At 47.1% G+C, this 25,707-nt stretch overlaps 2 protein-coding genes across 2 annotated transcripts in view; both read left to right on the top strand.

Annotated features, from left to right (window-relative positions):
• Positions 1-5,588, top strand: part of SYNPO (synaptopodin) — a 35,890-nt gene extending 30,302 nt beyond the window's left edge. Inside the window, exon 3 of the mRNA XM_056124519.1 lies at positions 4,902-5,588. Within this exon, the coding sequence (XP_055980494.1) occupies positions 4,902-5,588 (687 nt within the window). The remainder of the gene's footprint in view (positions 1-4,901) is intronic.
• A 5,581-nt stretch (positions 5,589-11,169) lies between these two features.
• Positions 11,170-24,849, top strand: MYOZ3 (myozenin 3). The gene is made up of 5 exons (XM_056124731.1): positions 11,170-11,230; positions 18,492-18,646; positions 20,060-20,183; positions 21,480-21,642; positions 24,681-24,849. Exons 1-5 carry the CDS (start codon positions 11,170-11,172, stop codon positions 24,847-24,849), a joined length of 672 nt encoding a protein of 223 aa, XP_055980706.1.
• Positions 24,850-25,707: the final 858 nt, after the last annotated feature.

Here is a 25,707-nt window from a genome sequence, read left to right as displayed (position 1 = left end):
GCTTGAGGCCGAATGAACTGCTTATTACTGGTATTATTAAAATCTGATCAGATGAACAATCTTAGTAAATACACGCCAGACATGGCTTACCAAATCCAAACTGGGTAAGCACATTAAAACCAGTTCAAACGCATACACACACATCACACACACACACACACACACACACACACACTTCCTAGTTAGGTAGAATACATTGAAGGGTTCTTCATACCTTTGAACTGTATTAAAATGGAGTTGGTATTGCCAACTCCCTTACCAGTCTGTGTGAAGATTTAATGAAAGCCAAAAGGTGAGATTGAATCTTGTAGCATACATATGAAAAATATATAGCAATTTATAGCAAACCCATGCTATTTTGAAAAAATATATAGTTACATAAATATAGTAAATCTGGTGATTTACAATACTGTCAATAATATGGTTAATGCATATAATGGTTCAACACATGCCCCCACCTTTTCCCCTCCATCATTGTCTCAGGGTCCACACTCTTCACACATACCCCCACCCCATCTCCTCACCATAGTAATCTCAGTCCTGCACACCAGTTCTCAGACTTGTTGCTTTCGGCTATTTTTTACTTCCTTTCTGTGCTTCGTATGAAAGAGATCACCCTGTATCTTTCCTCTCCTCCTGGCCCAATACTTCAGTCAGCCTAATATCCTCCAGTTCCATTCATATGGTGATAAATTGCATGATGTCACCTATTCGTATAGCTGAGGGATGTGACATTATGGACATATGCCAGTTTCTTAATTCAATCATCTGTTCTTGGACACTTGTATTGTTCCCAGATTTGGGATTGGCTGTCTTTTTTGGTTTGTTAGGGCCACATTCAGCTGTGCTCTGGGCTTCCTCCTGTCCCTGAGCTGAGGGATCACTCCTGGCAGATTTGAGGGATTCAAATGCAGTAGCAGGGATCAGGCCCAGGTCAACTGCATGCAAGGAAAGAATCTTCTCCACTGTACTATCTCTCTGACCTTGATTTTGGCTATCATGGCAATGAATATAGGAACACAAATGTCTTTTCTGAATAGAGGTTTTGGGGTCTAGGGGTAGATGCCAAGAAGAGGAATTGCTGGATCATATGGTAGCTCAATTCCTAGTTTTCTGGAAAAGGGTCCATATTTTTTTCCGAAAGGGTTGGACCAAGCAACATTCCTACCAAAAACAAATGAGAGTCCCTTTCTCCCCACACCCCTGCCAACACTGGCAGCTTTTGTTCTTTTTGATGTGTGCCAGCTTCACTGGTGTGAGAGGTGATATCTCATTGTTGTTTTGATTTGCACTTCCCTGATCAGTGATAGAGAAATTTTTCCATATACCTATTGTCTATCTGTATGTTTTCTTTGAAAAAGTTTCTTCTCACTCTATCCCTCCATTTTTGATGGGGTTGGTTTTTTTTTCCTGTCAAGTTTTACAAATTCTTAATATAGCTTCAATATTATCCATTTGTCAGATGAGTGGTGGGCAAAGATTTATTCCACCCAGGCTGTGGGTTGTCTTTTTATTCTGGTCACAGATTCTTTTGTGGTGCAGAGCTTCTTGTTTATTTTTGCTCCTGTTTGCTTGGCCAAATGCAATGAATCATTGAGGGTGCCTTTAGATTCAGTGCCATGAAAGGTTCTTCCAATGTTTTCTTTCTATATTATTTGTGGATCCTAGTTCTTTTCAAAGTCTTTAATCCATTCTGAACAGACTTTTGTGCATAGTGTGACAGAGGTTCTGAGTTCATTTTTTAACATATGACTGATTAGTTTTGCCCATCACCATTTGTTGAAGAGACTTTCCTTGATACACGTCATACTCTTTGATCTTTTGTCAAAGATTAACTGTTCATAATATTTGAGGATCTGTCTCTGGGCTCTCAAATCTATTCCACTGGTCTTAGAGTCTATCTTTATATCAGTACCACACTGAATGTAATGCTAGATTACTTGACTGTAATACTTGATACTTGATTACTAGAGATTTATAGTATAGTTGAAAGTTGGGAAAAGAAAAGTATCCCTTCTTTCCTCCTCGCATTGCTTTGGCTATTCAGGGGGAGGGGGTTATTATTCCACTTAAATTCTAATACATTTGTTCTTGGAGAGCCCGGCAAGCTACCTGTGACGTATTCAATATGCCAAACACAGTAACAACAAGTCTCAAAATGGAGATGTTACTGGGCCCGCTTGAGCAAATCGATGAACAACGGGAGGACAGTGTTTTACAGTGTTTACATTTGTTCTATTTCATTTTTAAGTGTCATAGGTATTTTTTAGGGATTGCATTGAGTCTGTACAATGCTTTAGGTAGGATTCTCATTATGACTATGTTAATCCTACCAATCCACAAACAGGGGATGCATTTTCATTACTTATGTTTTATTTCTTTTACTAGTGATTTATAGTTTTTTTAAAATATGTCTTTCACTTACTTGGTGGATTCCTGGGTGTTTTATTTTTGCAGGCACCATTGTATGTGTGCTTTTAAAAAATAATTTCTTCTATTTCCTCATTTGCATATAGGAATGCCATAGATTCTGCGTGTTGATTTTGTAGTCAGTCATGTTACTGTACAAGTTTATTGTTTCTAGTTTGGGGTTTTTTTTGGGGGGGGGTGGAGGTCTTAGATCTTTAGGGTTTTCTTAGTATAGTATCTTTTCATCTGCAAATAATGATAGTTTGATTTCTTTTCCAGTCTGGGTACCTTGATTATTTATTTATTTATTTTGCTTTTTGGGTCACACCCGGCAATGCTCAAGGGTTACTCCTGGCTCTGCACTCAGGAAGCCTCTGCACTCAGGAATCACTTGCTCGGGGGACCATGTGGGATGCTGAGAATCCAACCCGGGTTGGCTGCATGCAAGGCAAACACCCTACCCGCTGTGCTATCACTCCAGCCCCCAGTCTGGGTACCTTTAATATCACTTTCTTGCCTAATTGCTGTGGTAGGGACTACCAATACTATAGGGTATCATATTTATACATTAACGCTAATAGAAGTCCCATTGAGCTATCTCGATAGCCCCAGAGTCATGGTTTTTTTTTATAAACTTCTTTTTTAAAAGGGATTTTATTTTCCTTTTATTAAAACGCCATGATTTACAAAGTCATTCAGAGTTAGGTTTTAGACATCCAAGCTCTGCTCCAGCCCACTAGTGCCTGCTTCCCTCACCACAGTTCCCAGGTTCCCTCCTCTTGTACATTTTAAGTTTGGCTGTTAAAGTTTGAATCTCTTGTTTTCAGTGTACTTAACTCAAGGTTTGGATATTTAGTTCAACCACTCCCATTCGCCACCAGTGTACTCAGATCCCCTTGACCCAGCTCCCTGTTTCTTCTCGTTCAACTCTTCTTCCCTCCCCTTTATTTCTTTTCTGCTTCTCCCTATACTCAGTGTCCGAGGGCGATCTAGCCATCCCCTTCCTCCCCGCTTTCAAACACTGCATTCCTCTTCCAGTTATTCTGTATACCATATAGAAGTGAGGTCATCCTGCGGTTGCCCTTCTTCTTCTGGCTTATTTCATTCATTTAACATGATGCCTTCCAGTTCCATCTGTGTTATAGTGAATTGCATGATTTCGTTGTTCCTTACAGCTGTGTAGTATTCCATTGTGTGTGTGTGTGTGTGTGTGTGTGTGTGTATATTGCATCTTCACGATCCATCTTCATGATCCACTATCTAACACCTAGGTTGATTCTTTATTTTAGCTATTGTACTAAGCATCCAGAGCCATGCTTTTTAACTTCAAATATTTCACTAACTTGACCTCATCCAAGTCACCTTTTCTATCCCATGCTTGCAAGAAAAAGCTAGGGTACTACGTTACCTTGGGAAGAAGGATCTGACTTCTTTCTTTGTTTCCATCTGTCAGTCTAACAAGGAAAAAATAGGAGATGATTCTAGCATCGTGGCAAGGGGTTGGGGCTGAGAGGGCCTTCCTCTGAACTCAACTTCAATAATAATGGTTGATACTTTTGATACTTTAAGGTATCAACCATTATTATTGATATTTATTGATTAATGGATACTTACAGTTGATAGTTTAATTTTGAATGGATTACATCTAGGTGATTAAAGACCTAAACATTTAAAAGCTATATAGTACATTGAAAGCCTGGGGGAAAAGCACTAGTACACCAGGTAGGGTGCTTGCTTTAAACAAACACGGTTCTATCCCGGCACCACATATGGTTCCCCCAGCCCATCAGGAGAAAATCCTGAGCACAGCTGGATATGGCCTAAAACAAGACAAAACAAACAAAAACCTTCATGCCACCACCACTGGCGGTGGACCTTGTCCCTTTCATTTCCTAACTGGCAGCCACTTGTTTAGTTCCCTATGTGCCTTTCCAGTATTTTTGGTTGTTTGTTTTTGTGTGTTTGGGGGCCATGCCTGGCTGTGTTCAGGGCTTAATCCTGATGCTGTGCTTGGGGATCACTCCTGGATGATTGTGGATAGAACCCTGGTGGGCCACGTGCGAGGTAAGAGCACTGCCCGTTGTACTATCTCCATCTCCTCGGGAATTTCTGTATGGGAAATAGTATCTGTTGAGCACATCTACTGATTCACGTTTAAAGAAATCCACCACATGTGAATTTTTTAAAACGTAAACGATCTTTTAGTCCTCCCGCTAGTGTACCCCACTTTACTGAGGAGGGTGCTGAAGCCCAGAGGCTTCACAATGCTTCCTTTGCTGGAGCAATTGACTCAGACTCTCAGCAAGCACAGGTGGTGGTCCCCAAAGGGAGCGTTCCATGAGCAATTTACCACTGCAACCAGGGACCTTCATTGCTGTCCAGGTGCCCCTCCCTGTACAAAGAACACATCCAACCCGGCTCTTTCCGACACCCCGCTCTGGAGGACCCCAGCACTAACGCATAGCCCTCCCCGCCTTCTGCTCTCTCCCCAGGACCGCCGGGAAAGCCTGCCCACCTCCCCGCCCTGGACACCGGGGCCATCGCGTCCTCCTAGCAGCCTGGACGGCTGGATGAGCCCGGGGCCCTGGGAGCAGGGCCGCGGGAGCAGCATGGGCAGTCCCCCGCCGCTGCCGCCGCCGCCTCCCCTGTCTCCCTCGTGGAGCGAGCGCTCGGTGTCCCCGCTGCGACCCGAGCCCGAGGCGCGGCCCCCCAGCCGCCAGCTGCAGGCACTGCTGGCGCGGAACATCATCAACGCCGCCCGGCGCAAGAGCGCCTCCCCGCGGCCGGCGGCGGCAGAGCGCCTGCGGCCCTTCTCCCCGCCCGGGCTGCAGCCGCCGCCGCCACCGCCGCCACCGCCGCCGCCGCCGCCGCGCATGCGCTCGCCACTGCCCGCCCGCCCGGGCCCGGCCCGCGCGGTGGCCACCGCCTTCGCCCCGATCGCGCGCAGCCCGGGGCCCGCTGCGCCCTCCCCCTGCGCCAGCCCCCGGAGCCCGCCGCCCGCGCCGCCCAGGCCCTACCCCTACCGCCGCTCGCCCACGGACTCCGACGTGTCCCTCGACTCTGAGGACTCCGGGGCGAAGTCGCCGGGCCTCCTCGGCTTCAACATCTGTCCCCGGGGCTGGAACGGCAGCCTCAAGCTCAAGCGCGGGGGGCTGCCCGCCCAGGCGTCCTGCACCTAAAGGGGCGCCTCTGCCAAGCCCCAGGGGGCCGCGATGGGCGGGCTCGGGGCTGGGGTCGAGAGCCACGCATGGGTCCCAACTCTTCTGCATCATCAGAGGCCCCCGCTCTGTTAGACATTCCTTGTCCCCACTGTTTCATGGGGCTTTTTACCAAAGCAGTCCTCGGAGGTCTAAATGCTACCTTCTCCCCCCAACCCCATCCCTGCATCCCCCAACACACACACACACGCACACACGCACACACACACAGAATTCCATGGTTTCCTCCCCCCTTCTGCCCTCCTAGCTTTGCCCTCTGGAATGTGGCAAAATGAGCGGTCAGTTCAGATCTAAGTTCTCTGTCGCGGCCCTGGCTTGACCATCCACCTTCCTGGCACCAAGTCCTGGGCAGGAGCAGCTGTTTTCCACCCCTTCCCAGACCAGCTCTATTTTTACCACAGTGACCTTTGAAGAGGCCTCCCAAGCCAGGCCAAGGTGTCCTGCTGGCCCCTCTGAAGACAACAGTGGAAGATTCCGCCTCCCAGACCATGTCTGGCTGTTCTCCACCCTCCTCAGACCGGTCAGCACGTTCTATCTGCAGCCAGAGAAAGAGTTGCTAGGTGCTGCTTCCCTGCACCGACTGGGGCCTCCAGGAAAACCCTCAGACCCTCTTGGGCCCTTTCATGGCAGCTTCTGGGCCCAACCCTGAGCTGGGAAGGAAGGTTATGTGGAGCTGTCCTGTGATTTACCATATAGTCTAAGGTTTGAAATTGCGTGTCTAGTAAGAGGGAGGTGAGGAGTTACTTTGTGGGTCATCTGAAAAGTCCAAGGGGTGAGGAAGGAGGGGATCACAGTCGAGTTCTGACTCGGAAGAATGCAGGGCGAGAGGAGCATGGGAGGGGAAAGAGGGGTTAGACCACATCCGCCCGCATTTCTGTTTCTTCAAAAAGTGCCTTATTCTTTAGTGCCAGTTCCCAGCCAATGTCCACGGTCACGTCCAGTTGAGCGAATACTTTCGACCCCACTAGTTTCCTATTGGAGGCCTAGATAGTGCCTGATACTCAGTAACCTTAGGGAGACTGCGTGCCTTTTAGAAGTTCAGAATATCAGTTTCAGGGGACTCCAGGGGTGGGGTGTGGGGAAGGGGGTTGGAATGGGCTGAGGGTCAAAGGGATATACGAGAAAGGATAATAGGATGTTGCTAAAAAGGTGAGGGATACCATGTCATTTGGATTTCAGACTTACCCACTCGTCAGGGTGATGCTAGATCTGGAACTCTCAGCTGCGGTGCAGGTGGGAAAGAATCGGGGTGCTTTTGAATAAAGGGGTGATCCCAGAGAATTCTTTGGGCTTAAGGACTGGGGACAGTTCTGTTGGTGGAGAGGGTACTTCGACACAGTCAAGCATCCTTGTTGCTCAGGAGACGAGCTAGGGGTCTCTCTCAGAGAAGATGTACCATCAGACTCCTGGCTGATGCAGTCACCTAGAGCTGTGGTTTTCAACCTGGTTCCACCGGCAGACCAGCATCCGTTCATTGCCCTGGGATTGAAATCCACTTCCACCTGCATTTCCCCCAAAGAGCCAGCAGGAGGTAGCTTTGTAAAGTTGCCATTCCCAAGTCCGACTGATCTCTCCCTACCACTCGCTGCCTTTCCCGTCCTTTCTCCTAATCCGTGGAACCGCCTTTTGCCTCCTATAGAATTCAGCTCTGGCCCTAATAAATGCTTCCTGCATCCTTCTGCCTCCCCGTGTCCTTTTCGGTGGTGTCTGAAGTTCTGTTCTCTCTAGTCCCCAGAGGATTAAAGTGGATGTGAATGAGTTGTGTGGGATGAAGCCTAAGGAGCAAGGACCATGAGGAGAGATAGGAAACTTAGAAACACTTGGGGCCTAGGAGGGATCCCTGGGCTGAAGTGTTGGTGCACACACAGGCTGCTCCTCCAAGCCTCAGCTTCCCTGTGTGTGAGTGAGTAGGTGGGTTAAGGAACGATTGGGGCCCAGCAGGTGTAGGCCCTGGGCCCAGCTGCTTCCTCCTGGCAGTGGTCGTGCCTGTGGAGATGGCAGGCGGCCCTGTGGTACCTGAGTATCAGGAGTGCCTCTCTTCTGGCTCCTACCCGCCAGTTGCGGCCAAACCTCTTTCCTAAGAGGAGTCAGAGATGCGTGCCTGGACGATCTGTCCTGCACACAGCTCAGATGCCTTCCACCCTCAGCCCAGGGCTCTCTTCTCTGGGAGTGCTGGGTCACTCTCTGACACATCTTCATCTTCAGCACAACTCTCCTGAGTGCTGTGTCCCACTGACCTACTGCATGTCTCCGACACGTCCTACCGAGTTCATCCCCAACTGAATTTGGCATCTGTCCTCCACCCCCAAGGGGCTACCTGTCTCGGTCACTCCAGCCTGAATCTGCTTCTGTTGCACATTCAACTTCTCGTTGGGATGTGGGGAAAACCCCCATAACTCTTAGGTCCCTCACTCCTCTCCATGCCTCCCACTCTCTAGCTCCTGCCCTCAGACTTCTCACTTGGCTACAGTAATACCCTTTTGCTTCCAGGGCCGGGGGTGTGACTCAGCAGTAAAGTACTTGACTTGCATGTGTGAGACCCTGGGTTTAATTCCTGCTACTGAAAGAAAAAAGAAAGTCTGCTGCCAACTAAATTCCCCCAATGTCCCAACCCATTTTTCACACACAGCCAGAGATATCTTTGGAAAATGCTAATTGACCACCCTGTTGCACCCCCTTTAAACCTCCCACCAATCCCTTATAAGTTCACTATCCCTCCTATACAGCCTTCTGGGGTCTGATCCTGTCCACCTCACCTCTCAGCGCTGCCCTGTCACCTTCAATTCTGGTTCGAGTTGTTGACCCCTAGGCCTACACGTGTGCCATGACTCTGCCTGTGACACCATGCCCTTTGCTACCCCAATGAAGTACCCAGCAGCCAAGGATCTGCTCAGATGTCTTCTCTAGAAGCTCTTCCCCATGCCCCACCCCCAATGCTTCCCATGATGCATTGTAAACGCTTGCTGCTGGATCTGATTCCTCCTGGCTCAGGTCCTTGAGAAGAGAGCTCTGTCTTATTTCCACCTCAACAGAGATTCTCAGGGGCTGGAGCGAAAGTACAGCTAGTAGGATGCTTGCCTTGCACACAGTTGGCCCCGGATTTGATCCTGGTACCCTATATGGTCTGCTGAGCCTTCCAGGAGTGCTCCCTGAGCAAAGAATCAGGAGCAAGCCCTGAGCACCACCAGCTGTGGCCCCCAAACAAGAGAGAGACTCACAGAATATGACACGGCGTAGAGAGATAGAAGGGAGGAGGGAAGGAAAAAAACCATCCATACATTCATGCATCAGGCAACTGTCACTCACAGGCTCGTTTGTTCATGCAGTAAATATCGATCGAGCGCCTAACAGGTGCTCTTCTAGGCACCAAGGAAACAATGCATAAACTCAAGTAACAGGTCGCTGGTGTTCAGTGGACTCTGTTGTGTGCGTTGGAGTGTCTGTACATGTGTGAGCGAGCCCTCTGTCTGCAAGGGCCTGCTGCCGGCCACCTGTCTTCCCTGGGCCCTGGTGCTCTTAGCATCTGGCCCTGGATCCTGTTGCAGCCCGAAATAAGGCAGTAAGCTGTGCCGAGGCAGAAAAGATTCTTGTCATCTGAGGCCAGAACCAGCTGTAGAACACACCCGGAGTGCTGACTGCCGGCGGCCAGCACAGAAACCACCACTCAGAAACCACCAGCACTCAGCTTCCGGGCAAAGGTGTTAATCTTGAGCGTCCGACATACCCTCCTGACCTTTGGGGTCCCATCTCTCAGGTACCAGGAGTCTAGGGGTGCTCAGGGAGCTGCAGAGGAGTGGGCAGAGAAGATGAGTCAGTTGCTAGAGCGTTCCCCACCCCCAGGAAGAGGTCGGAACCTGGGCAGGACCTGGGAGTGGGTCTGGAGGAAGCCGAATCCTGCATGGAGGGAGGGGTGAGCGCTGCTCTGAGTGACTCAGTGCGCAGGATTGGAGAGAAGGGGTGGCTGGGGTCGAGCAGAGACTGGTAATGGCTCCTGGAGTCCCTCTTTGTAAAGTTCAGGCTCCTCCCAATGTCTCTGCATTTCCAGAAAAGGGGGGCAGGGGTAACAAGCAATGGATCTGGGGACTGTCCAACTAAGTGGCCATAGCTAGAGCAGTTACAAACACGACCCTCACCCAGATGCATGCAATGCACGTGTATGCAAGCAGTTTTCTTTCTTTCTTTCTTTCTTTCTTTCTTTCTTTCTTTCTTTCTCTCTCTCTCTCTTTCTTTCTTTCTTCTTTCTTTTTTCCTTTCCCTCCCTTCTTCCCTCCTTCCCTCCCTCCCTCCCTTCCTCCCTTCTTTCCTCCCTTCCTTTATCCCTCCGTCCCTCCCTCCATCTCTCTGTCCCTCCCTTCCTCCCTCCCATCCATCCTTCTTTCCTTTCTTCTTTCCCTCCCTCCCTTCCTCCCCCTCTCCCTCCCTCCCCCCTTCCTCCCTCCCTCCCTTCCTCCCTCCCTTCTTTCCTTCTTTCCCTTTCCTTTTTTTTTTTTGCTTTTGGACCACACCCAGTGATGCTCAGGGGTTACTCCTGGTTCTGCATGAAGGAATCATTCCTGGCAGTGCTTGGGGAACCATATGGGATGCCAGGGATTGAACCCTGGTTGGCCGTGTGCAAGGCAAACACCCTACCCACTGTGCTAGCGCTCTGGTCCCTGCAAACACTTTTGGAGGCTCAGGGATGCCCGAGGCACACCCATGGAATCCCATGGTAGCCTGATCCCCTTCTGTTAAGCACAGGGCTAGGGAAGTCCTTGCTCATAGTAGCAGAGGGAGTTGGATGTGGACCTTGACCAGATGCCTGGTCCAGGTTTGGGGGAGGTGAGTGGAGAGATGGAGGTGGTGTGTTCTCTAGAGGAAGGAACACAGGAAGACCAGGGAGGAGAGGAGGTGACCTGGGTGGGAGGTCTCCAGGGTCTCCGGGTCTTGACCTTCTCTCAGGGCCCAGTTAGTGGATCTCGATTCAGGACTGTGGAGCTTCTCTGGGTTTCTATCCTCATATTATTTCAAATCTCCAAGATTTCTGGTAAGAGGCATGAGATGCAAGTAGGGGGATGGAAGAGAGAGAAGGAACAAGAATAAGTAAACTGAGGAATAAGTCAGTTAAAGGAAGAGTGGGGTGGAGAGTTCGCTCAGCTTCCTTGGGTCACAGACAAGAAATGGAGACAAGAGGGGAATTCACTCCCCCACATCCTCTCCCTCTAACTGAAACCTCCAGCCTCTTGTTAAAGTTCTCCTGAGCCAGTGTGGTGGCGGGGCAGTTGGGAGAGACAGGGGAAGGGGGGTGACAGTATTCTGAGGGCCAGCCCCCTTTTTCCCATGCTCCTAATGTCCCCCAAACACCTGTTTGGTCCTGGGGAGTGAACCCAATGATGAGAAAGCATCTCTAGCAACATGGGATCAGGTCTGTGTGACCTCAAGGGTCTTGTAGCCTTCCGAATTTCAGTGTCCTCCAAGTCTCCCCAGCTGACACAGCAGGCCAGGGCAAGAGTTGAGGGGGAATGAAAGTGACTTGGCCCATCAGAGGGAGTCTTCTCTCCACAGGATGATCCCCGAGGAACAGAAAGGACCAGAGCTGGCTGCCGGGAGGGATCTCGCTGGGCCAGGTAAGGGGGACACAGGCCAATATGTTCTTCGGACCCTCCTTTGTGGAGCCTGACCTCAGGCCTGGGCACACAGGCTTCACATCAGCCCTGTGGGAGGGTCTAGGGAATCTGCCTTCTGGATAGACTTCCCGAAACATTAGGGGCTGATTTTTTTTTTTAATTGAATCACCATGAGAACAGTTAAAAAGCTTTCAGGTTTAAGTCTCGGTCATACAATGATCAAACATCCATCACTTCACCAGTGCACATGTTCCACCACCAAGAATCCCAATATATCCCCCATCCCACCCCTCCCCCTGCCTGTGTGGCAGATGATTTTCACTTTAGTATTTTTTTACTTTGATTACATTCGATTTTTCGAGAGAAGAACCACTAATATTATTTGGAATTTCCCCCCAATAATCAGACCTGCTGAAAAGGCATCATTAGATAATTTGTTTTATATTGCTGATAATGAAGAGCATATGATGTCACGCAGCTGCAATAGCAGTTTGGATTTTTGATATTTTGGATTTTGTATTTCTGGTATTTTAGTAATTAAGTCTGGAGGGATTTCTGCTAGAAGCTGCTGGGTTCCGAGATTGGCTTGTGTGCCTCTGCGATCATGGCCATTCAGGAGTGGAGGAGCCATTTGTGGGCGGCAACTTGGGGTCTTGTCTGGGCGGGGAGAAGGGCTGGTTCCGCCCCCCCCATCCTGAGAGGCTAGGGGCTGATTCTTATATTCACCTACCCAGTTGCTGAGACTGAACATCTTAGACTGGGCCCTGGCCCCAGCTAAGTCTAAGCCCAGACTAGACTGAGGGCTCTAGCCTCAGGGCCCGGCCTCCCGGAGCCAGAACACAGTTGGCCTTGCTCATTCAGCTCTTGTGAGCCTCTGAGGCCCGAGGCAAGGAGTGGGGAGAGTGGGTCAGGGAACAGGAGCTGCCCACATGAGACCACTTCACTCAAGCTGGCTCTTCCAGTCATCAGTACATTCTTGAAAAGTCTACCAACTTTATCTATTTTAAAATTATTTCAGTTGATTCAGATTTTGTGGTCTACAATACAATCAATAGTGGCTCCTCATGCACATAATTTCAATGCCACACCCACCACCAGTGTCCCCACCTCCCTCTCCCAAGGACCCCAACACCTCTCCCTCCCTTTATCTGATGTACTGTGTCCAGATTTACCATTCAGTAGGATGGCATTTTTTGTTATCTTTTGTTTGGGAGCTACATCTGGCAGTGCTCAGGGGTTACTCCTGGCTCTGTACTCAGCAATTATTTCTGGCAGTGTTCGGGGGACCATATGGGATGCTGGGGATCAAACTCGGGTTGGCCAAGTGCAAGGCAAATACTCTACCTGCTGTACTATCGCTCCAGCCCCATGGTTGACATTTTATTAGCATTTCCATGGCTATCAACTTTATAAGATCTCTTCTGGAAATTCTTGGCTTAATTTTGATGTCTGCTTGTTTAACTTACTTGAACGCATTTCAAATGTTTTTACAAACAAAGTTAGGACTCTCACACTTTAGTGTGAACCATAGTGACATGGTACCATTGGTAGAAAATACAGGTTTCCAGTAATTAATTGCTCACAGGGATTTAAATTTAGTGGCCAGGATGGGGCCATGGTGGTGGTGTGTTTGAGGGTTGGGGGGACACCATACATCTTCTCAGGGGACTCTCATGCTTTGGAACAGCCACCCAAGCTCTGACAAACCCTGTCCAAGGACAAACCCTGTCACAAGTTTGCCTCCTTCCAAGTCCCAAGAAATGTTTTGCTGTACTGTATGTGTGTGGTCCCTTGAATCTGTTTTTGTATGTTCTTGTCTCCTTTACTCGGTGTTGTTCCTTCTTATTCCATGATTTTGTGTGCTGAAATAGGCAAACTTTGTGAGTATGGATTCTCTGAACAGGAGAATCATTCTCTTTTTCTCTTGTCTGGATAATGAAATAACTGGAGTTACATAGACTGATATCATTTACACCAAACAGGAAATTATAAACTTCTGATTATTGCTAGGGTTCTAGTTCAAGACAAATTTGAAACTAAAGAAAAGGAAAAAAATGAATCTCTTGACTCACCTTTAAGAGATAGTCACTGTAAAGTAACACTGATGCGAACAACACTATTATGTACTTCCTGTGTCAGCTGCTGTGCGGAGCAATTTTAACCTTAACCTGTATAATTCTCCAGCAACTCTAAGCCTGCTATTGTTACCCTCATTTTGGAAAACAAGGCTCAGAGGAACCCTCTCGTCATCCATCTGGCAGATGGGAGAACTGAGATTTCACTTCAGATCGCTTTGTACCCAGAGCTGCTTCTCTGCTATCGGGTTCTACAAATAATACATCCATTTGATAAACAGTTGAGACAAGATAGCAGAATGACTTTAAAATGAAAATTCCTTATAATGGAACCATCTGAAAAGAATACCCTTAACATATTTATTTGTGTAAACACTCTTCTGCTCATGTAGAAACATATTTCTATAAAAACACTTACATATGGACTATGCGCTAGAGACTAGACTTCAGCTGCAAATTTGTTTGGGACGCTGGTGTTCTGTTTTTGGAGCCACACTCAGCTGCACTCAGGAGCCATTTCTGGCTCAGTATCTGGGCCACTACGCAGTGTCGGGGATCGAACTCAGGCCCCCTTGGAGGCCAGAGTGATAGTACAGTGAGTAGGGCATTTGCCTTGCATGTGGCCAACCTGGGTTGAAACCCCGGCATCCTACTCAATGTCTCTTTTGCAAACCACAGCACTTAAGGGGAGAGAGATAACAGAAGGGAATGCCCTGCCACAGAGGTAGGGTGGGATGGGGGGAAGGGGGGTGGGAGGGATACTGGGACTGGTAGTGGTGGAGATTGGGCACTGGTGAAGGAATAGGTATTCGATCATTGTATAACTGAATCCCAAGCACAAAACTTTGTAAGTCTACAACTGTACCTCATGGTGTCTCACTAATAAAAAAAAAAAAAAAAGAAAAGAAACCCCGGCATCCAATATGGTCCCCAAAGCAAAAGTGCAGAGCCAGGAGTAACACCTGAGTATCATCTGGTGTGACCCAAATAGCCAAAAAAAAAAAAAACCCACAAAGCAAAACAAACCCAACTCAGGCCCCTGCAGGCAAAAAAATGCACCATCAAGCTTTCCTCCAGATCCAAGAAAATGTTCTTAATTTAGCAGCAAAACACAAATTCTTCCATCTTTTTATGTTTTTTTATAAAGGGAGATTCTCTGCCCTCGTTTTCAACATAGAGCATCTTTTTTATAAACCCCTTTTCCCACATGGGATATATTGTATAGATGCAATACATCCCCTGTATAAAACTGTAGCACTGCACTGTAGCACCGTCTTCCCATTGTTCATCTATTTGTTCAAGTGGGCAACCAGTAACGTCTCCATTGTGAGACTTGTTACTGCTTTTGGTACATCGAATACACCATGGGAAGCTTGCCAGGCTCTTCCGTGCAGGTGGGATACTCTCGGTAGCTTGCTGGGCTTTTCGAGAGGGACAGAGGAATCGAACCCGGGTCAGCCACGTGCCAGGCAAATGCCCTACCCACTGTGCTATCACTCCAACTGCTAGCAAAGGTTAGCGGACATATTGTCTAAATTTATATACAATATGCTCCATCATAGAACATATTGATATATTTATATACAATATGCTCCCTGCACAGGACATATATTATATATATATATATATATTTGTATATACTCCCTCTCCCACATAGAATGTGTTGTATATACTTATATACAATATACCCGCTGCATATAATGTATTGATATATTTATATAAAATATGCCCCCTGCGTACTATGAAGCATACTGTCTGTTTATATACAACCCCCTGCACAGAGTGTCTAGTATATACTTATATACTTCCTTCCCTCACAGTGGCTGTGAAGACAGGTTGGAACCTGTAGCAGTACTGAGAGTGACTTTTGAGGCTGTTCTCAGAAGCAGAAGGGCAGGCTCAGAGGTGGGCTGAGTGGATGGCCCAGCCTCAGAATGATGTCTGAGGGGGTTCCAGAGAGTTGAACTGCATGGGGATCATTCTTTTTATTTCTTTTGCTCTTTGGGTCACACCTGGTGATGCACAGGGGTTACTCCTGGCTCTGCACTCAGGAATTACTCCTGGTGGTGCTCGGGGGACCATATGGGATGCTGGGAATCAAACCCGGGTCAGCCGTGTGCAAGGCAAATGCCCTACCCGCTGTGCTATTGCTCCAGCCCCTGCGGGCTCATTCTTCCCAAGCAGGGGGTCCTGGCAGCTCCCACAGAGTCCCACAGAGTCAATTGGTGACTGACTTTGAGCCACAGAGGGAGCACCATGCTCAGCTCCCATGAGACTGAGCTCTAGTACCCTCCCCCCAACTTTTATTGAGGCACTCTGATTGATAGTACTGCTAATGATTGGATTTTGTGCAAAGAATTTTCCAGCAGTGTCCATTTCTCTCCAAAGACCTCTCCCATTCAGTGTCCCCCTACCCTTGGTTGGTTCAGTTCTGTAGACCAGTTCTCAGGTTGGAATGTCTTTGACCACTTGCTATTCTCCTACTGTTTCTTTCTATCACACAGATGAGGGGGCTCACTCTGTATGTGTATTCTGTACCTGTCTCTCCTTCCAACTGACTTCACTCAGCATGATTCATTCTAGTTCCATCCATAGAGGAGAAATTGCATGATTTAACTTTTTTCTCATAGTGATAGGCTTGTTGAGTCATAGTCTCTTTTTTTAGTCATCTGTTCTTGGACACACGGGTGGTTTCCAGATCTTGGCTATTATGAATAGTGCTGCATTAAGATCACTGTTCAAATTTCTTTTCAAAATACTGTTTTTGGTCCTTTGTTGCAGAAGCCTAGAAGTGGAGTTACTGGGACATATGGAAGCTTAATACTCAGTTTTTGTTGAGGGTTTTTCATTTGTTTGTTTTTGGACCACAGCCAGTGGGGCTCAGGGCTTATTCCTGGCTCTATGCTCAGGAATCACTCCTGGCAGACTCAAGAGAGCACATTGAGTGCTGGGGATTGAACCTGGGCTGGCTGTGTGCCAGGCAAATTCTTTGCCCTCCATACTATCTCTCTGTCCCTCAATTTTAGTTTTTGAGAAGTGTGCATATTGTTTTCCAAAGAAGTTGAACTAGTTAACATTCCTACCAACAGTAGATGAGAGTTCCTTTCCCCCATATCTAAGCCAACATTGGTTGGTTTTGTTCTTTTTGAATTTTTAATAGGCCACACCCAGTGTTACTCAGGGCTTACTCCTGGCTCTGTGCTTAGGGGATCACTCCTGGCATGGTTGGGGAACCCTATGGGGTGCTGGGGGTCAAATCTGGGGTTAGCTGTGTGCCAGGCAAGTCCCCTGCGCTTGTACCAATCGAGTCCCAAGTTTTGTTCTTTATGATGTGTGGCATTTTTGTTGGTGTGAGGTGGTATCTTGAACTGTCTTGATTTGCATTTCACTAATCAATGATACAGAGGATTTTTTCATCTACCTATTAACCATCTGTATGTCTTCTTAAAAAAAGTGTCTTTTCATTTCTTACCGCCCCCCATTTTTGATGGGGTTGTTTGTATTTATGTCATTGCACTTTGATATCTAATTTTTACAAATTGACTACCCCCTCGAAATAAACATATATTTATCTTTGGGTGTGTTTTGTTTGGCATTAATCCCAAGAATAAAGGTGTTTAATCAAGTAGGCTTTATCTAGAAACTTTTATTTGGGAGGAAAGGGAAGGTTGGAGCCCCCAGTCCTCTGGGGCTACTCCTGGGTCTGTGCTCAAGAGTGATCCCTGGCAATACTTAGAGACTATATCTGGTACAGAACCGGGGTGGGCCTTGTGCAAGACAAGTACATTGCCTCCTGTACAAATTCTCCAGCTAAGCTTTCAATTTTCTAAAGACACAACAACAAACTCCCCTCCCCCACCTTGGTCTATAAATCTCAATTCATCTTATATTTGAAAATATGACTTTTACTGTGTATTTGTAGTATTTCAGACATGTAAGTGTGCAGTACATTTTATTACCAAGAATTATTTTAAGTTAAATGTCCTTCTATGTTCTACAAGTAGTCCCTACTAATGTTTGAAATAGCTCCTTACGTATTTTAATGACAGTGTAAGAACATACTTATATATTATGATACATTTTTTAAAAGCCACTGTATTTCAGAACTTTAAAAAACCCTTTTTTAGGGCTCAGTGATAAGGGTTCATACATATGAGGACTAGGATACACCCGCCCCAAATCAATTACAATGCAGGCTCTCACCGGTCACAATCAGGAGGCACCTATGAAGTTTTGATGACTAACATAATGTGATATCTTAGATGTGATTCTTGGGCAAAAAATTTTTGAACGAAGAAAATGGCCAGGGGATGGTGGAGGAGGTGGGATGGCGGAGAGAGAGTACAGCAAGTAAGGCACTTGCCTTCACAAATTATGTGTTCCCTGAGCACAGAGCCAGGAATAAACCCTGAGCACATCCAGGTGTGGCCCCAAATTCCCTCCTCTTCTCCCCAAAACTATGGAAATCTGGAACAAAGGAGCTATTTTGAAGAGCTGGAGCACATGGTTTGCGTGCAACAGATCACAAGTTGGATCAGGGGTACCACCTGCCCTTCTGAGCACTATTGATGTGACCCGAGGTTCCCCAGCATCACCTGGTCAGAGCAACACCACATCACCAACGCTGAGCATCTCCAGGAATGGCTTCCAACCACTATGAGCACAGCTTGGGAGATGCCCCACCCCCAACAAAAGAACAAGGGAAATCTGAATGTTAGTGCACAGTTTTAAATTGAGATATACTTGTCATATAGCATTAGTTTTAGGTATAGAACATAACAATTTAACATTTGCTTATGGTCACCACAATAAGTCACCCCTGAGCACTGCCAGGTGTAGCCCCCCCCAAACCAAAAAGTAAATAAGTAAAAGAGTAAAAGATACACAGGCAAGTTTTCCAATCTTGCCTCCATGACTATGTTGCAGAGGAAATTCATGGAATAAACAAAATTGGCCGCAGAGCATATGAAATGGCGTCTGTGTCCCGGAGGGTCAACCATACACTAATTAAATTCTGAAACGTCACTTCTGCTCTTCAGGTGGGCAAATATTCTGTAAAATGATGACCCCCCATATAATGTCAGCATATGGGGGAAAGAAGCTTTCTCATTCATAACACACCACATGTAAGGTGACCCAGTGCCCCGAGGTTTGACATTCAGCTCTTGGTCTCTCTCTCTCAGAAGTCCCTTTGCTAAACCTGGGCAAGAAGTTGAAAGTTCCCCAGGACTTGATGATAGAGGAGTTATCCCTATGCAACAACAGAGGATCTCTCCTCTTCCAAAAAAGGCAGCGCCGCGTGCAGAAATTCACCTTTGAGCATGCAGCCCGACGACAGGAGGTGAGTGAGCCCCCTACTCCTGCAGAGGAAACTGAGTTGAGAGAGAGAGAGAGAGAGAGAGAGAGAGAGAGAGAGAGAGAGAGAGTCAGTGGTTGGTCTAACGCCAGTGAGTCAGAGGAGGACTCATGATCTCAAGGGAGAGCCTAAGTTTCACTTGGGTGTTCTTGAAATGAAGCCTCTGTCTTACCCTGTGGCTTTCGTTGGGAGATCTTCAGGCGTCTCCACTGAGATAGGCATAAAGTGAACAGGAAGAGTGGTGAAGTGAAGTGATTCCTCTAAAAGTGTAGACAAGGGGTCGGAGCAATAGCACAGCGGGTAGGGCATTTGCCTTTCATGCGACCGACCCAGGTTTGATCCCCGGCATCCCATATTGGTCCCCCAAGCACCACCAGTAGTAATTCCTGGATGAAAAGCCGGGTGTGACCCAAAAAGCAAAAATAAAAAATGAAAATAAAAAATAAAAGCACAGAAGAACTTCCAGGCGCTGCTCGGGGCTACACACTCCAGCAAGCTGCATACCGAAAACAATTTTACTAACATTTTACTAATCCCACTGGGAGAAGGGAAGTGCCCTAGAGCAATGTGCTGCTGGAGATCCTTAGAGAAGGGTTTGTCCTTGGCTCTCAAAACAGCTGATGGTTCCAGGTACATGCAGTGAACTCAGGGGTGTTCCCCGCAGGCTTTGTCCCCTTTCTGGACTTGACTGAGGTGATGGAGAGGACCTCATTTGGCAAAGTAATAACATGAGAGAACACCCTCTTTGTAGTGTGCCGAAGCAAGGACTTGAAGTATATCGTTTCCCACCGTGAAGTTGAGCCCTACAAGCCTGATCGTTCTCATCACTCACATCTTTCAGAAAAAGGAAGCTGTGGCCCAGAATGACAAATATCTACTCAATATCATGCAGCAACTAACGTCTAGAGCCTCTCCATGTTCAGGCACTCGATTGAACACTCTGCATTTTTTTTTGGTCTTTTTGGGTCACACCCAGCAATGCTCAGGGGTTACTCCTGGCTCTGCACTCAGAAATTAATCCTGGTGGTGCTCTGGCGACCATATGGGATGCCAGGGATCAAAACCTGGGTTGGCTGCCAGAAAGGCAAATGTCCATACCACTGTGCTCTCTCTCCAGCCCCCAAATGCTGTACGTTATTAACTCACTGCATCCCCCCATGTCACTCGGGGTTGGTAGCTAGGACCTGACTCTTTGGTGCTAGAATATCCTCTGCCTTTTGACCCACCGAGTCTCCTGGTGATTTGTTTGTCCCACCACAGGTCATGACTGGAGGTCCGGGGACAGCAGAGCAGAGGACAGTGAGTATGGAGGGGGAGCCCATAGAAAGGAGGGTTTGGGAGAGGGACTGGGCAGTGGGGATGCAGAGTGCCCTGCTTCTGAACATGCCCTGTTCCCAGGTTGCCAATGGCCCAGAAGAGCAGAACTACGGGTCAGAGATGCACAACTTTGCAGGCTCCCCTGGGGGCTCACAGCAGACAGCCCCTAGGGAGGCTGCCTACAGCCCAAGCGCCCTGGCACCAGGTGAGTGATCTGCGTGAAGAGGGGTCCTCTGGGACCTGGATGGGAAGCAGATCATGGGTGAGCCCCTCACAAAGCAGTTGAGTCACAAACATACATGTAACACACAGCACACCACACAATACAACATAAAGCACAACACAAAAGAACATGCCCCACCATAATACACACTGCACTGACACACACCACACATATAAACACATGAGAAATACATACTGTACACCATGCAGCACATACCACACACCACGTACACCCTACACATAAGCATATGACAAATACACAGACCACACACACACCACCATACACCACATCACACACACTATACACACTACACATACCATGCACATAAACACATGACAGATACATATTTTACACCCACACACTACATATCACATACCACATACCACATGCACACCAAATAATCATGGAAAACACATAGAATGCACACACCACTAAACACCACTACATAGCACACACACCACACATATGACAAATACATTCTGTACACTATGCTATACTACACAAACCGTACATACCACATACCACACACACCACACATATAAACACATAGCAAATACATACTATATACCACACAATACATACCATACGTATCACTTGTACCACACACACCAAATACCACACACACCACACAATAAACATGACAAATACACAGACCACTCACTACATACTATATACTTACCACATATACACTCTGTACACATACAACACACCACACATTACAGACCACATACATACCAGGCACATAAACACAAAACAAATACACACTATACATACCACACACGGTACATACCACAAAACACACACCACAAACATGAACACATGACAAGCACACACAGTACACACCATGCACACTACACAGCATACACTATGCACCTCACATATAAACACAAATTAACATCACATACCAACCAGACAACATACTGCACATGAATACATGATAAATACACACTGTCCGTACATGCATGCACACATGCACACAATGTCACTGGCCAGATACAAGCCCAGAGAGTTCAGTGCCAAGGCTCAGGCATCTGTGCAGAGTTCTGGTGCAGCTCTGAGGGCCCCTCCACAGTTTCCGGCCCCCACCCCGGGTCAGGTCGGGCTCACTGTGCTGCAGCACTCCGGCCGCTTCCCTTCCACTGGCCTTTGCCACAGGGCTTGTCCCAGCCAGTCCTTTTGGGATGCGTGTGACAGTGCAGGGCTTGGGGGCCGTGCTGAAGGAGCCCAGGCTCTGCTGGCCTGGGATGTTTTCTGGCATGTGCCCTGCTTCAACCCCAGGTTATGCTGAGCCACTGAAGGACATCCCACCTGAGAAGTTCAACCACACGGCCATCCCTAAGGGCTACCACTGTCCGTGGCAGGAGTTGGGTGGTTCCAGGCACTTCCACAGCCACCTTGGAAGTCTCACCCCACAGCCTGCCAACTATCGAAATTTCAACAAGTAAGCTGGGGTGGGTGCTTGAGGAGCGATGGGAGTGGGCCGTTGACAACAGCCATCTCTGTGCTTCCCGAAAGACTCGGAAAGCTCATCCAGCTTCTGAGCTCTTACTGAAATGCAATCAAACTCTGGCCTTAGTATGGAACAGGGGCTCAGTACAGTAGGGAACAGCACTGGCTAACAAAATTCATCCCACAGCAGGGAGGCATGGCCAGCTGCAATTTCCCCTTTCTGCACAGAACTTTGTTCATGAATTCTGCTGTCAGCCCCAAGTCACAGAGGAAAGTAGCAGTAAGGCTGGCCCAGTCTGGGTTTGTCCAATTTCTGAGATCAGGTTCCCATTCTCCATCACTCTTTTTTTAAAATTCTGTTTATTTGGGCCATACCCAAGGCCTCTTGGCTCTGAACTCAGGGATCTTAGTAGGGCTCAGGGGACCATATCATTCCCGGCAGGGTTCAGGGTGCCAGGAATTGAATCCAGGTCAGCCACTTGCAAGGCAAGTTCCCTACCCACTGTACTATCTCTCTGTCCTCTCCATCACTCCTTTTAATGGATAGAGTGGTGAACATCTTTTTCTAGGTGGGTGACACACATCTTACCAGCTTGAGACCAGCTCACCCTTTTCCTTACTTTTATCAACAGTCTGGAAAAGAACTAGAAAGTAGCTTTGAAGCTGTTTCAAAAGAGAATTGACTATGAAAGTTTAGCCTGCAGATGTGAGAACTACAAAGGAATAGCTCTTATTGTTTAAAGCAAAGGGTCTCAAAGCAGGTCGACATGCAGACTCCAGAGGCTGGAGTGATAGCACAGTGGGTAGGGTGTTTGCCTTGCACGTGGTCTACCCGGGTTCGAATCCCAGCATCCCATATTGTCCCCTGAGCACCGCCAGGAGTAATTCCTGAGTGCAAAGCCCTGAGCACTGCCGAGTGTGACCCAAAAAGCAAAAAAAAAAAAAAAAAATGCAGACTCCATATCATGCTATGTGACCTTAGGCAAGTGGCATAAGCCCTTGGAGACTCCATTTCCAATCAATAAAATCTATTTATATTATGGTAATTACTTCCTAAGATTGTCTGAATATGGTGTAAAAAAAACATTGGCAAAGTTTCTGGCAGGCAATAGACTCTGAACAAATAGCTGAAATTATGACTGATAACGTTAAAATCATACTAATGTTTCAACATAAAAATGTTGAGATGATGCTTGGAAAAGCTAGCAAGGGAAGAGCTTGGAAGGCCAGTGAGAGTCTCAGGCCTCAGTCAGCTCCTGCTCAGACGTGGACATATCATTAGCAGAGGAGTGAGTATATTACAGATCTGAGTGCAGACAACCTCTACGACACACAAGGGAACTCGAGCTTAAAAGGGGAGAAATAGCAGTGATGGTTGCCAAGTTATGCTCTGAACTCCTCATCAGGTGCCCAACGCTGAGGCCTGCTCAGCTTGGAAACTGCTCCACTGGTTCCCAGGGGTTTTAGCTATGATTGCCACCATGGGGGTGGGCTAAGTAAAAGTGTTTTCCTGGCTGGGATCTAGGCCCCAGCCTGAGTCTTATCTTTTCACCTCTAAGGCAAGCACACTCTTCTTCCCAATACTCATGGGTTGAGGAACAAAATGTAAGAGCAAAGCCCTTTAATCTTAAAATAAAAAAATACAACGTTCAAAGTAAAGACTAAGGCCTGATAGGTGGTTCAATGGGCCATCCATCTTGTGGGGGGCTCCAGTTTGATCCACGGCACCACATGGTCCCCTGAGCACTGCTGGGTGTAAGCCCCCAACTCCTAGCAAGTCACAGACTTATATTAGTAGCACTGTAGCACTGTTCTCTCGTTGTTCATCAATTTGCTCGAGTGGGCCCAGTAACATATCCATTGTGAGGCTTGTTGTTACTGTGTTTGGCATATCAAATACGTCATGGGTATCTTGGAAGGCTTTCCCATGCGGGCGAGATACTCTCGGTAGCTTGCCAGGCTCTCCAAGAGGGGTAGAGGAATTGAACTCCGGGTGGCCAGGTCGGCTGTGTGCGAGGCAAACGCCCTACCTGCTGTGCTATCGCTCCAGCCTTACAGACTTACATTATCATTAAAAAAGAACTATGTTACTTCGAATAAAGGTAGGGTCCCTTTGCTCACCACCCTCTAATCCTAGTTCCCTTCCCATTGATAACGCTGTTACCAGATTGATTTTCATGTCTTTACAAAATTTTCATGAAACAGCTACATACTCTTGTTTAACAGGCAAGTGTACATCTATTTTTGTCACTTATTTGCTTATTTTATTCAACATCATGCTTTTGTACTTACTCTACTTTACCTTTTAATTTCCTTTAGTCACACACTGTAGTATTCTGTCATGTGAACACACTTTTGCTTGTGTATTTATCTGTCATTAATAGACTTAAAGAGTTGTTTCTAGTTTGTCCACGAATGCACTGCTCCCATCTGGTTTCTCCTGCCTTCACCATGAGCTTTCCGTGGCCAGGTGCTATAAGTCCGGCTGCTGGCTAACAGTGCAGTCATTTCCGTTAAAAAGATATACCAACTTATCCTCAAGGTAGCAACAATATTCCCTCCAGCTAGCAGTGTATTAGTGAAACTTAACACATTATTTCTTTTTGCCAATTTTATGGGTCAGCAAGAGCATGTCTCTATATAATAATAAGAATTCCCCCAATTCTCAATGACTGTTCAAATTTCCCTCTCATTCCAATTGGTGGATTTATTGTTCTGGAGGGCGGGGGAGGTGACAAAAGGAAGGAAAAGCTCTATTCCAAATGGATTCCATTGGGGAAGCTAGAGAGTTTTACCTAGGAAAATCCTCTAACTCTAAAAACATTGTTTATTTCTAAACAGTGTGCCAACCCACTACAGGAAGATTTGGAAATGGGTATAGTTGGAGACCTATTAAAGAAAGTACAAGAAACTTGGGGTAGAGAAGGGGAAACTGAGAACCAAAGAGTTGCTATAACTGGTGACCTGCATGCCACTATTTTGCCATCCTTTCCCACGCAGCCCACTTCTCTGCTGCTCTTCTTTCCCTAGGACCCCAGTGCCCTTTGGAGGACCCCTGGTGGGAGACACCTTTTCCAGGGCAGCCCCTCCTTCCATCCTGGAGCTCACCAGTGGCTTGGAATTACTCCGTCGCAGACCCAGCTTCAACAGAATAGCTCAAGGCTGGGTCCGTAACCTACCAGAGTCTGAGGAGCTATAGCTCTGGCTGAATTTTCAATTTCCCAATCTTACGAGTTTGTGGAACATCTGAAGCCAGGACTTCTGGACAGCTCTTCACAGTTTATGATGGTCTTTCATACACACACACACACACACACACACACACACACACATATTTCACTGCAAAGGCAAAGAAACTTGGTGTTTCTGGAATGTGTGTATGCTTCAGAAGCTTCCTCAGGATGTTGTTCTTAGTAAGGATTTCTAGCCTATCCCAGACTAGTGGCCTCAGAATCTCCTGTGCCGAGGGGTCTCTATTCGTAGACAATACTTGTAGGTGATTCCATTGTAGCTTGTTCCTAGTTTGTGACTCCAGGAATTTAAGCTCCCAGAGAGGTTTGCCTCCCAGTTTATACTGATGCTGGTGCCTGACTTCAGTCTATTCTCCCTCAGTGGTGGTGATTCCTCCCTGGCAGTTCACTTACTTTTGAGTAATTCTTAGCATTAGAAAGGATTTCCTTTTACTGAGAATGTTTTTTATGTGGTTAGTCTTTAGTCTTTCTGTCAATATTTACTTTATACCTACTGTTTGCTAGATACTATTCTTGCCCCAAGGAAAGTATGTGCCTAAGCCCATACTATATGCCTGTACTATATAATCCTGTACTGTATATAGTTTAGAAACATAGATAATTTATAAACTATATCATTTATATATATGTGAGAGTGTGTACTTGATACTTATATTACATAGTATATACTACCTAGTATTCCTTACAAAAACTAGATTGTAGAGAGATAGAAATTTTTTTAGGGGGGATTTTGGGTCACACCTTGAGATGCTCAGGTATTACTCCTGGCTCTGCACTCAGGAATCACTCCTAGCAGTGCTTGGGGG

The sequence above is a fragment of the Sorex fumeus genome, unplaced genomic scaffold, assembly GCF_029834395.1.
Source record: "Sorex fumeus unplaced genomic scaffold, SorFum_2.1 ptg000051l, whole genome shotgun sequence".
NCBI lineage: Eukaryota > Metazoa > Chordata > Mammalia > Eulipotyphla > Soricidae > Sorex > Sorex fumeus.
This window is presented reverse-complemented; position numbering and strand designations above follow the sequence as displayed.

Excerpts from the sequence above, each read along its gene's own strand:
- MYOZ3 (XM_056124731.1), top strand. The coding sequence starts at position 11,170 with ATGATCCCCGAGGAACAGAAAGGACCAGAGCTGGCTGCCGGGAGGGAT. Across the intron at positions 11,231-18,491 it reads GAGGGATCTCGCTGGGCCAG|TCCCTTTGCTAAACCTGGGC; the intron begins GTAAGGGGGACA and ends CTCTCTCAGAAG. Across the intron at positions 18,647-20,059 it reads ATGCAGCCCGACGACAGGAG|GTTGCCAATGGCCCAGAAGA; the intron begins GTGAGTGAGCCC and ends CCCTGTTCCCAG.